Source organism: Denticeps clupeoides, chromosome 1 (genome assembly GCF_900700375.1).
Source record: "Denticeps clupeoides chromosome 1, fDenClu1.1, whole genome shotgun sequence".
NCBI lineage: Eukaryota > Metazoa > Chordata > Actinopteri > Clupeiformes > Denticipitidae > Denticeps > Denticeps clupeoides.
The window spans coordinates 1,547,497-1,559,252 of NC_041707.1; the positions used below are offsets into that span (position 1 = coordinate 1,547,497).

Here is an 11,756-nt window from a genome sequence, read left to right on the forward strand (position 1 = left end):
TTTAATTATCGCGAGCCGGATGCTGTGGAGGTGAAATGGTGGCAAGCAGCTGGCGACTGAACTTCAAACCTGCACATACAAAGAAATCCGGGCTTTTAAAAACCTAACATTGCAAGAACTCATGGGGTCGTGGCTGTATGGAAATGGCGCAGTAAAAACACTGACTGTGTGGCTGTCGTTATTAAACGCACCACACAGCATAACAGTCGACTTGGGTCGGGCTGAGGCCAGGACGGTCCTAACTTTTCAGGACGATTACAGCGCTAATATAGTCTCTATGTAGCACGCAGTGAAAAACAAGGAGAATAAGAACATGAACATAACACTGCTGTTTTTTTGCAATGAATTATTTTACATTTACGGCATTTACCAGACACCCTTATCCAGAGCGACTTACAAATCAGTAGTTACAGGGACAGTCCCCCTGGAGCAACTTTAGGGTTAAGTGTCTTGCTCAGGGACACTATGGTAGTAAGTGGGGATTTGAACCTGGGTCTTCCCATTTTATTCCTTTAATGTGTGTATGTGGTAAGGAATGCGGTTGGGGGCCATTACTTGTCTTAAGGGGAAAAAGGTGTGAAATGTAACGTCGGTGACTGAACTGGAAGACCTGACAGTACTCACCATTCGCAGGTTTGGTGGTTCTGGTCTCCACGGCGCGGAGAATCTCTCTGAAGCGGCCCACGCCCTGGTCAGGTTGCTGCACATGGAAAACAAAACAGGTCACTTCCCCAATTTGTCCACGATGACCATAGCCCCCATTTGATATGGGGCGCTTCCATTCTGAGAAGCAACAACTAAAGGATACTGAATTCCTTCACACATTTCGATTTTTGGTCAGAGCAGCAGTTGTCCCACCCATCACCCTAATAACTAGTATGTGTTTCCAGCACAATAGCAGAAGTGAGACGATCACAGCGCCCAGGCATGGCCACCTTCCATCTCCATTGAAGCAAACAGGCCTGCGGGGGCTTTCAAGTGCAGAAAGCTGGAAATCTTGGATCGGGTTCGGTGTCAATTTCTATCATTTTAGTCGGGTACTTTGCGGTTCAACACGTTTTAGGTGATTCTTAAAAGTGTTTCGCATGTTGTAAATTAGTTTTATTAAATGTGCATTTTTAATTAAATGTTAATTTGTAATTCTCTGCCACCATCGGCGGGAAAATGGATGCTGAGGAGGGGAGACGGAGGTTATACTCTTATTTTACACTTTAAACCCGCTCATTTCTCCAAACATTTCCTTTCTCTCTTAGTCTACCGCTCACGGAGCGCAAAGGAAGCAGTGCTTTTAAAAAGCTGGACTTGTCGGGTCAATTTACAGCTCTAAGGTGTTGTACACAGCTGCAGATGCTGGTCCTACACGTGAACAGTAGATTCCAAGGAGGTCCAATCAGTTCTTTACGGGTTTGCACGAATAGTTTGTCTTCCTGTCAAACAATGTCGTGATCCAATGGATTTTCAGAAGCGACTCAGCACCCTGACATCAGCATCAGGATCAGTTCCACAGAGGAAAATAGGCAATCGGCCCTTTTCCTCCTCAGTATTCCCACTATGACCCAAGGAACGTTCTCTAAGAAGAAATGGAGAAATCAACGGTTTTCTGGGCAACTCACACACACACAGACAGAGCAGAAAGGTGTCCACCATTTTGACAGGCCTCTACAGAGACCTGTTCCAAATTCCTCCTAATTGAATGTGAGCTCCACCAGAACCCAGAGGAAGGCGCTGAGCCGAGAACAAGAGTACGCAGACTGACATCAGCAGGAGAAAATCCTCCAAACCCTCCCTCCAGCAGAGCTCCAATCACGTTTAAAAATGCACCTTCATCGCATCCAGAATTCATTTTCATGTGAAGTGAAAGTGAAGTGACTGTCACTGTGAAACACTGCAGCACAGCACATGGTGACACAACAAAATGTGTCCTCTGCTTTTAACCATCACCCTTGGTGAGCAGTGGGCGGCCATGACAGGCGCCCGGGGCAGCTCGGGATTCGAACCGCGCAACTTCTGATTACGGGGCTGCTTCTTAGTCCACCTCTGCCCCATGCGCAGATGTTGGACCTGCTGGTCTACGTCTCTAGAAGCCTACACATCTCTGTTCTAGGGACATTTATTGAGAAGGGACTACACTACTGGATCTACAGGCCAGACAAGATACATCTGGTGGTCCTCATTTAACCTGTAGCTTCAGACACCAGAAAGCAGCAAGAAGAGAATCACACAGAGGTTAAACACAGCAAAACTGAGCGGCAAAGATGTGTGGGTTTTCAGGTCTGAGTGAATATGTCCTTCACCCGTTTTTGAAGTGGATGACGTGAGCCCGTTGGAGGCCAGTCTCCAGGAAGTAGCCCAGTTCTTGTTCCTGGGCCACTGGGCCAGGCTTCGGACTTCGGTTCTGCATTCCTGCACTGATTGCCTACAGAATACAACACATACGTCGGTACACAGGACAAGACCCTTTAAAACGTCAGTAACATATTTAAACACTTGTCTTGACGGATCAGTGAAGCTTCGGATCTTCTGCAGCTGTGGACTAATCAAGGTCACTCACGAATTACCAGAACTGCAGCCAATCAGCTGCCACCCGCCCTTCAAAAGGAGAACGACCTCGGAGAGGTTTTGAATAGCAGCATCAGGAGTTCCGGACGCAGAGGCGTGTGTCGCGGGTCAGATGAACGGGAGTTAACGGGGGATCCGTTGGGGGTAAATGAATCGGTAACAGATTGGGACCAATGGCAGAGATTTTCCTTGTGAAAATGACAAAGTCACGTCGCGTGCATGAAACCACGCCTACTTGCGGCACGAGGCATTAAAAATAAAAAATAAAAAAGCAGAGTTTCCAAAAAAAACAAGGCCTTAAAAATGCTGCAGACCTAATAAATAAAATAAAACAAGCCTTCAACCTGTCAGTAATCCAGTGGTCACCGAGCACTTCCGGGCCCAATCCGTACCACTTGCCTGATCGGGTCGGGTTAGGTTTAGGCCGTAACATGGTGGCTTTCGGGGTACGCATGCGGGCGAGTGGTAAGCATGCATGGAAGTGACCAGGGGAGGCCCTAACCTGTTGTCATAAGACAAACTACTGAGCATACTGTTTTAATGTAAACTGCCCAGATATTATTTTACCTGCTATACGATTATGCTATGTGTTGATGTGTCTGTAAAATGTTTACAATAAAACTTCCTGCTGCAGTGTTTTTGCTATGGGCACGTCACCCTTTCAAAAAACGTTACATTTTAATTGACTTCTCCAATTATTTAGCCCAAAATATACTACCGTTTATGATCAAATTTATATTGCAATATGAATTTTATGCCATTTCGCACAGCGCTAAATACAAACAATAAAACAAGAGCCCAAAAATATAACAAGAGATCAAATGTTGGCTAAGACACAGCAGTGTGTATATAGATGGCAACAGGCACTTTTAAAATACACTGGCCCACCAGTGCGACTACTGCTGGTCTCCATGGAAACAGCAAAAGCTTCATCTCCAATCAGACCGACAAGAACTGCAGAGAGCAAACAAGACCAACCTTCTCAGCTTCCTGCAGGTAGATGAGGGCGATATCTCCAGATTTCTCGTAGCAGGTGATGATCTCCTGATCCCGGTCCACACTCCGGTTGGACAGCGCTGGGGAACCAAATGGAATCTTCTCCAAACAAAGGCCTGAAGCAGAGAAAAGACATCAAGCAAAGTGCTGGTCAGGATAAGAACTGCTTTTTAACCAGTACAGTACTGGTCAAGATTAGGTTTGCTTTTTAACCAGTACAGTACAGGTCAGGATTAGGTCTGATTTATAACCAGTACAGTACTGGTCAGGATTAAACCTGCTTTTTAACCAGTACAGTACTGGTCAGGATTAAGCCTGTTTGTTTTAAACTAATACAGTACTGGTCAGGATTAGGTCTGATTTATAACCAGTACAGTACTGGTCAGGATTAAACCTGTTTGTTTTAAACTAATACAGTACTGGTCAGGATTAAGCCTGTTTGTTTTAAACTAATACAGTACAGGTCAGGATTAGGTCTGATTTATAACCAGTACAGTACTGGTCAGGATTAAACCTGCTTTTTAACCAGTACAGTACTGGTCAGGATTAAGCCTGTTTGTTTTAAACTAATACAGTACTGGTCAGGATTAGGTCTGATTTATAACCAGTACAGTACTGGTCAGGATTAAACCTGCTTTTTAACCAGTACAGTACTGGTCAGGATTAAGCCTGTTTGTTTTAAACTAATACAGTACTGGTCAGGATTAGGTTTGCTACAAATGAGAAAAATGGCTGAAAATGGCACCAAAGAGGGCAGCAAATCTAACACTTACACATGCACATGCATACACATTACACAAACAATACAAAAATGTATAAATACATTATAATTTTTTCTTCGTCTAGCACCTAACAATCTCCGAGCATGCTCTTCAATGACAAGTTTGAGCCTTATCAGGGCTCTCAGTTTGTAAACTCAATATTCTATAGAAATCGAACGAGAATTGCTGGTGTCTTCCTCTTGTAAGTCGCTTTGGATAAAAGTGTCTGCTAAATAAAGTAAAGTAAAAAGTAAAGTAAAGCAGCAAAGTCATGGTTTAGTATGTTAATAAACTGTTTATTATCTCTGGTGTCTTCTGTTTCGGTCTGGCAATATCAGGAAAAAAAAAATTTAATTGTTCAATACAGGAAAATATATCACGTTCAGTTTTTGAGCCAACTCATTTACATTTACAGCATTTATCGGACGTCCTTATCCACAGCAACTTACAATCAGTAGTTACAGGGACAGTCCCCCCCTGGAGACACTCAGGGTTAAGTGTCCTGCTCAGGGACACGATGGTAGTAAGTGGGGTTTGAACCTGGGTCTTCTGGTTGATAAGCGAGTGTGTTACCCGCTAGATCTCTACCACCCCGTCGCCTTCAGTGAGCAGGGGCAGCCATGAAGGGCATCTGGGGAGCAGCACGTGGGGATGGTACCTTCACCAAGGAGTTCTCTCATTTACGAGTCGCTTCCTTACCCACTAGACCACCGCTGCCCCAGATCTTCACGCGTATGGACACTCAGCGGCATTATACACAGAGCCCGGCACAGCAGAAAGACAATGCTGCCTCGCTGTGGCGAGATGCAGTACTGCAGCGCTGTGAAACACATGACACACTCGCATGCGTCTGTTATTGGCATCTTGGTGGTTGGAGGATTAGAGCTATGCTAAGCCTCAAAAAAAAAAACTTTGCCCTGGATTTTCTGCTCCTACTGTTCTAAGGAAATCTCAAAGTGAAGTGTCACATGTGATACACAGCAGTACAGCATGCGGTGCGCACAGTGAAATTTGTCCTCTGCATTTAACCCATCACCCTGAGTGAGCAGTGGGCAGCCATGACAGGCGCCCGGGGAGCAGTGTGTGGGGACGGTGCTTTGCTCGGTGGCACCTCAGTGGCACCTTGGCAGAATCAGCAGACGGTGAGCAGGGACAGGGTCAACTCACCCTTGGTGGCGTAGGCCTCGGCGATCATGGACAGACGGTAGACCGGGGTGCCCACCAGCTGCAGCTGGTCCAGGTTGACCCGGCTGTACTGGCTCAGCGCCTCCCTGTGGTCACCCTCCACGTACGAGAGCTTCGCCATCAGCAGACTGCCTCCTGCAGTGTAGTCCGGCTGGGGAGAGGGAGAGAGAGAGAGAGAGAGAGAGAGAGTGTTTGGTGGCCTGCGCGCCACCCGTCTCCACGGGCCCCGCCGTCCCCACTCACCTTGAGGTTCCCTCGGTCCAGCGCCGCCGTCAGGTGCTTCCGGACCTCCACCAGGCGAGGCCTGTTACCGCGGGGACTGGCCCCTTGTTTGATGGGGTTCTCCTTCAGGTACTGCTGGAGTTTGGCCTCCCCCAGCAGCAGCTCGCCCAGGTCATCTACACACACACACACACAGCACAATCTACGGAGGAAACGAGCCAAACCACCGCAAACAGTCCCCACCACTCACTCCACTCACTGGAGGAGACACTTCATTTATCTCTGCAGGTACCGGAGGACACGCCCACCTGTCCGTACGACCTGTTTTCATCATTTCCCACCCAACTAGCAACTCCCCTGTCTCCAGAGAACCAGAGCCGGAATACCGCAGGGTTCTGGGCCTAAATGCAGGACGAGGAAGCCGGTTCGCCCTCCGGCGGGCATCTGAAGGTAAAACGCACCGCGGACGGGGCGAGGAGGCCTGCTGTCACGCCACGAAGCGGGGAGCCGAGCGCAGTTCTCGCGGCTGCGGCGCTGCGCAGCTAGCGCTAGCCTTAGCCGCTAGCGACGTGCTAACGCTAGCGGCAGCAGGGGCGGAATCACCCACCGTTGGAGATGAGCTTCGCCGACAGCTGCCGCACCAGTTCGGGGATCTTGTCCCACTGCGCCTCGGAGCGGCATCGCTCGATCTCCGTTTCCAGTCGTGACCCAGACTTTCTGGCTGTCATCTTGCCCCCTCCTACTCCGCGACTCCTGCCTTACTGCCGATGAGCAGCGTTACCGCACACAGTGCTGCGGGGAAACTGCGCCCCCTATGGACAGATAATGGTACATAAACAATACAACTACACAGCGCCCCCTATGGACAGATACAGGTAACTATACAATACAACTACACAGCGCCCCCTATGGACAGATACAGGTAACTATTCAATACAACTACACAGCGCCCCCTAAAGACAGATACAGGTAACTATACAATACAACTACACAGCGCCCCCTATGGACAGATACAGGTAACTATACAATACAACTACACAGCGCCCCCTAAAGACAGATACAGGTAACTACAATACAACTACACAGCGCCCCCTAAAGACAGATACAGGTAACTATACAATACAACTACACAGCGCCCCCTATGGACAGATACAAGTAACTATTCAATACAACTACACAGCGCCCCCTATGGACAGATACAGGTAACTATACAATACAACTACACAGCGCCCCCTATGGACAGATACAGGTAACTATTCAATACAACTACACAGCGCCCCCTAAAGACAGATACAGGTAACTATTCAATACAACTACACAGCGCCCCCTAAAGACAGATACAGGTAACTATTCAATACAACTACACAGCGCCCCCTAAAGACAGATACAGGTAACTATTCAAAACAACTACACAGCGCCCCTAAAGACAGATAATGGTACCTATACAATAAAACTACCATGGCGCCCTATAGACAAGATTCTAAGAATTCTGAAGTACAGCATTTAAAATACAAACACCAGGATATTTTTTATTACTTCAGATCAGACATAGTTTAAGAGAATTATGTATGACAATTTATGACACAGCATTTTAGATTTTGGCACTTGAACAGGAACACAATAAATGTGTATCCACACACACATTACAAACACTACACACACAAATATAAATACTTAGGTAAATGGAGGTCAGTATACAGAGTATGATACAAAATATAGAAATATACTTTATATAAAAGGCATATTTTGAACTTGATCTTGGTGGCCTGTGTCTCTTGAAAAGTTGTACAGACTTCACAAAAAATTATCTGAAAAAAAATTATATGAAAACAAACTGAACCACATTTAAAAAAAACAAACACAAACATAACCGTTATCTGCATTGATACTGCTGGACTGTGCCATAAAAATTGAATAAAAAAAGTACTGTGGTGGGACAGCATTTGTACCCAGACCATGTGTCTGATCTCCACACCTCAGTCACTCATTTCAGAGAAAAGGTCTAAGAAAGACCGTGTGACAGAACGGCTGAGGGTCGTGTCTGGGAGACGCGGTCAAAAAGTGTTTTATGGTGTATCGGCCCTTCTGCAGCTGAGAGATGTACAGTTTGGACTTGCTGCCATCTAGCCGCTTGAACCAGACTTCATCGTGGTTGATGGTGGTTATAATGGCGCTGAAAAAAAAGGATTAATTACATTATTATGGCATTAAAATACAATTTAGACAATAACATAAAAACTTCTCATATGATTACCTGGTAGGAAACTCATCCTTCTTGTCTATGCAGATGCTCTGGGCCACGGCAGTACCCACTCGCCATCATAAAAACAGGCGGCCCTCCTCTGAGCGTGCCACATGCTGATGCTTCTCGCTCTTGGGCATGGCCGCTGAATGCACGGAAGGGAAAAAGCGGTATGACTCTTTATAGAACAATAAAGCATATCGAGTATGAAAGAGCGAAACTCACGGTCCGGCTTTACTCTGTGAGGTCCCAGTGTGGCCATCGCCTACCAGAGATCAGACATCTTTCATAAAACCATAGCAAACACCAGTACAGAGCACATCCGTAACCAGAAGCCTACCTTCCGAATGGCCGTCCAGTCCTCAAGAATGTCCAGATCTTCCAACATGTAAACTATATATGGTCGTGGCCGAATTAAAGAAATATGACGATTGGAGCGGTGAAATTCTGGTGATAGGAGGTCAAAATCATTCCTCAGAAGGATATCAGAAACAACCACCTGCTTCTTCTTCTTGTCTGGACTGAAAGGGTCTTTCCTTTTGCTTCTTCGCGTCTGAAGTTCATCGCTCCACAGTCCTGTAAAGAGAAGCAGAGAGTGGAGAAAACACCAGTGGAACAGCAAATAAAAAAAAAAAAAACACCATGACGTGGCGGGCGTGGTCCTGCGTACCATTTACATTTACATTTACATTTACAGCATTTATCAGACGCCCTTATCCAGAGCGACTTACAATCAGTATTAACAGGGACAGTCTCCCTGGAGCAACTTAAGGTTAAGTGTCTTGCTCAGGGACACAATGGTAGTAAGCGGGATTTGAACCCGGGTCTTCTGGTTCACAGGCGAGTGTCTTACCCACTAGGCTACTACCGGAGGTTATGTCTATGCTGTGCCGATCTTCCTCCAGGCGGCGGATTTTCTCCTCCAGCTCACTCTGAACCGTATCAAACAGCAGCAGCTTCTCACTCTTCACACACGAGCAGAGTGCAGAGAGTTGAGTAAGTGTGTGTGTGTGTGTGTGTGTGTGTGTGTGTGTGTGTGTGTGTACACGCACGCGTGTACCATTGCAGAAGTCTAACTCACCTCCCAGTGCTGAAAAGCTGCCTGAGTTTCGCACTCATACTTGTTCTTCACAGAGTCCAGACACAGTTCCCGGTAAATTCCTGATGGATGTCAGCGCATTAATATCAGGATTAAAACATCTCCCTCATCTCTTCCATCAGGCGATGGAACCATTGAAAAGCAGATGACCATTTAAACTTTGGGATTGAGTCTTGCTTGTGGCTGACTGTTTTCTAACAGTGGTGGCCTAAGGAAACGGCCTCGTAATCAGGAGGTTGCCGGTTCGAATCCCGATCCGCCAAAGTGCCACTGATCAAAGCACCGTCCCTAAACACACCTCCCCGGGCGATGGTTAAATCACAATGACAATCACTTTCACTTCACTTCATAAACGCTGCAGAGCTGTTCCCACCTGGAACACCGATGGCATGGTGTAAATGAGCCCAGTTCTGTGAAGGAGATGGTTGTGATGGTTGTGACCAACCATCAAAATGTTGCCGAATCCACTAGGGGATCTCAGCGATACGATTATATGCCGAGATGTCGTGATACTGTACATATTGCGATATCCTGCAGTTCACTGAAAATGTAAAAACCGAGTTGAAATACGAGATGCTGCGATCGGTCTGTCATGGTTTGCAATTTACTCTGCCTGAAATGCCAGGAGTGGAGGTTCCAGTTGCACGCGGATTCATCTCATGTTGATGTTCCTGTACCATGTAAAATAGCGCGAGATATTCCCCAGAATCCACCTAAGATCAGCTGATTGAAGAGTCGTCGTGAGACACGTACCGGCCACCTTAGTCCGGATCTGCATGTTCTCCTGCAGGGCGGGCCAGCGGCTCCAGGTACTCGGGGGCTTTGCCTGCGATCACCTCCTGCAGTTTGGCCTCGACTTGACTCAGCCGCTCCTTATAGAGCCTGAGGAACAGACACTTTTATCCAGCGCGGAACCGAACAGAGACGGCCAGCACATAAATTGAACACCCACTGGTCCTTCAGGTCTGTGAACTGCTTCTCCAGGTTGCTCATCCTCGTCGATGGCACTCCATCCTTCCGCCGCTCGCAGTCCTCGTCGTCCATCTCTGCGGGAGAGAACGGTTAGCGGCCGGCGTCCACGGAGCGCCCTTCGCAGGACCACGTTTCTGCCTGGGTTCCGTTACCCCTGACTGTCCCCATCCTCGGACACGGACGTGGTCTCCGAGTCCTCCTCCTCCGAGCTGCTGCCCTCCTGCTCCGCGTACTCCACGTCCATGTCCTCGTGGTGGGCTCTCCTTCTTTCTCCCGCGAGTGGACCGGCATCGCGCCCGGCCACCAGGAGCCCGGGAATTTCGCTCGCTAGCTAACTAACGAAGGCGGCGTGCAGAACGTCAGGAACACAACGAGAAACGTAAACAGCAGCCGCGGGACAATCGTTTTCCGAGGCAAAGGGAAACCGCCAATCCCGAGGCGGGCCTTACTGGGGAGGCGAAGTGGCGCGCTATTCGCTACTATGGTGAAGGGCGGGAGTTGTAGTAAATACGGGTTCAGACTGAACGCGGAAGTAGGACTGGAAACTACATTTCCCACAGTGCAGTGGGGCACGGTGGAGCGCGTTTGCCGTACAGCAACGGGCATAGTCTTTTTTTTAATTAATTGTTTGTTTATATGCGCTACTACTGCTTTATTTTGGAGCTGCTCGATTTATCGAAATGTAAACCCAGACAATTACACGCCAATACAGATGTTCACAAAGATAAATCTGTAAAAAAAAAAACAACAACCTTTAACCTTACTGAAACCTGCTATTAAATCTCATTCGAGTAATGTACTGTTAATGTACTGAGTAAATACTGTTCAGGAGTGATGTCCCTGATTTACTGTACAGAGTAATGCTCAGGGTGATGTCCTGCTTTACTGCAGAGAGTGATACTCAGTGATGTCCTAGTTTACTATGCAGAGTGATGTCCTGGTTAACTGCGCAGAGTGATGCTCAGAGTGATGTCCTGGTTCACGGTACAGAGTAATGCTCAGTGTTGTCCTGATTTACTGTACAGAGTGATGCTTGGAATGATGTCCTGGTTTACGGTACAGACTAATGCTCAGTGTTGTCCTGGTTTACTCTGTAGGCTGAAACCCAGAGTGATGTCCTGGTTTACTGCACAGAGTGATGCTCAGAGTGATGTCCTGGTTTACTACGCAGAGTGAGGCTCAGAGTGATGTCCTGGTTTACTGTACAGAGTAATGCTCAGAATGATGTCCTGGTTTACTTTACAGAGTGATGCTCAGAGTGATGTCCTGGTTTACTACGCAAAGTGAGGCTCAGAGTGATGTCCTGGTTTACTTTACAGAGTAATGCTCAGTGTTGTCCTGGTTTACGGTACAGACTAATGCTCAGTGTTGTCCTGGTTTACTCTGTAGGCTGAAACCCAGAGTGATGTCCTGGTTTACTGCACAGAGTGATGCTCAGAGTGATGTCCTGGTTCACGGTACAGAGTAATGCTCAGTGTTGTCCTGATTTACTGTACAGAGTGATGCTTGGAATGATGTCCTGGTTTACGGTACAGACTAATGCTCAGTGTTGTCCTGGTTTACTCTGTAGGCTGAAACCCAGAGTGATGTCCTGGTTTACTGCACAGAGTGAGGCTCAGAGTGATGTCCTGGTTTACTGTACAGAGTAATGCTCAGTGTTGTCCTGGTTTACTGTACAGAGTGATGCTTGGAGTGATGTCCTGGTTTACGGTGCAGAGTG

General features: G+C 47.3%; 1 protein-coding gene and 1 pseudogene across 1 annotated transcript; both read right to left on the minus strand.

Annotated features, from left to right (window-relative positions):
• Nucleotides 1-63: 63 nt before the first annotated feature.
• Nucleotides 64-6,585, minus strand: LOC114791802 (tetratricopeptide repeat protein 7B-like). Its single transcript, XM_028982254.1, has 7 exons — nucleotides 6,331-6,585; nucleotides 5,745-5,899; nucleotides 5,484-5,652; nucleotides 3,538-3,671; nucleotides 2,295-2,416; nucleotides 625-700; nucleotides 64-69 (listed from the first exon to the last, which is right to left on the minus strand). The coding sequence occupies exons 1-7, from the start codon at nucleotides 6,449-6,451 to the stop codon at nucleotides 64-66; spliced, it is 783 nt and encodes a 260-aa protein (XP_028838087.1). The 5' UTR covers nucleotides 6,452-6,585.
• A 1,127-nt stretch (nucleotides 6,586-7,712) lies between these two features.
• Nucleotides 7,713-10,327, minus strand: LOC114791832 (breast cancer metastasis-suppressor 1-like protein-A; annotated as a pseudogene).
• Nucleotides 10,328-11,756: the final 1,429 nt, after the last annotated feature.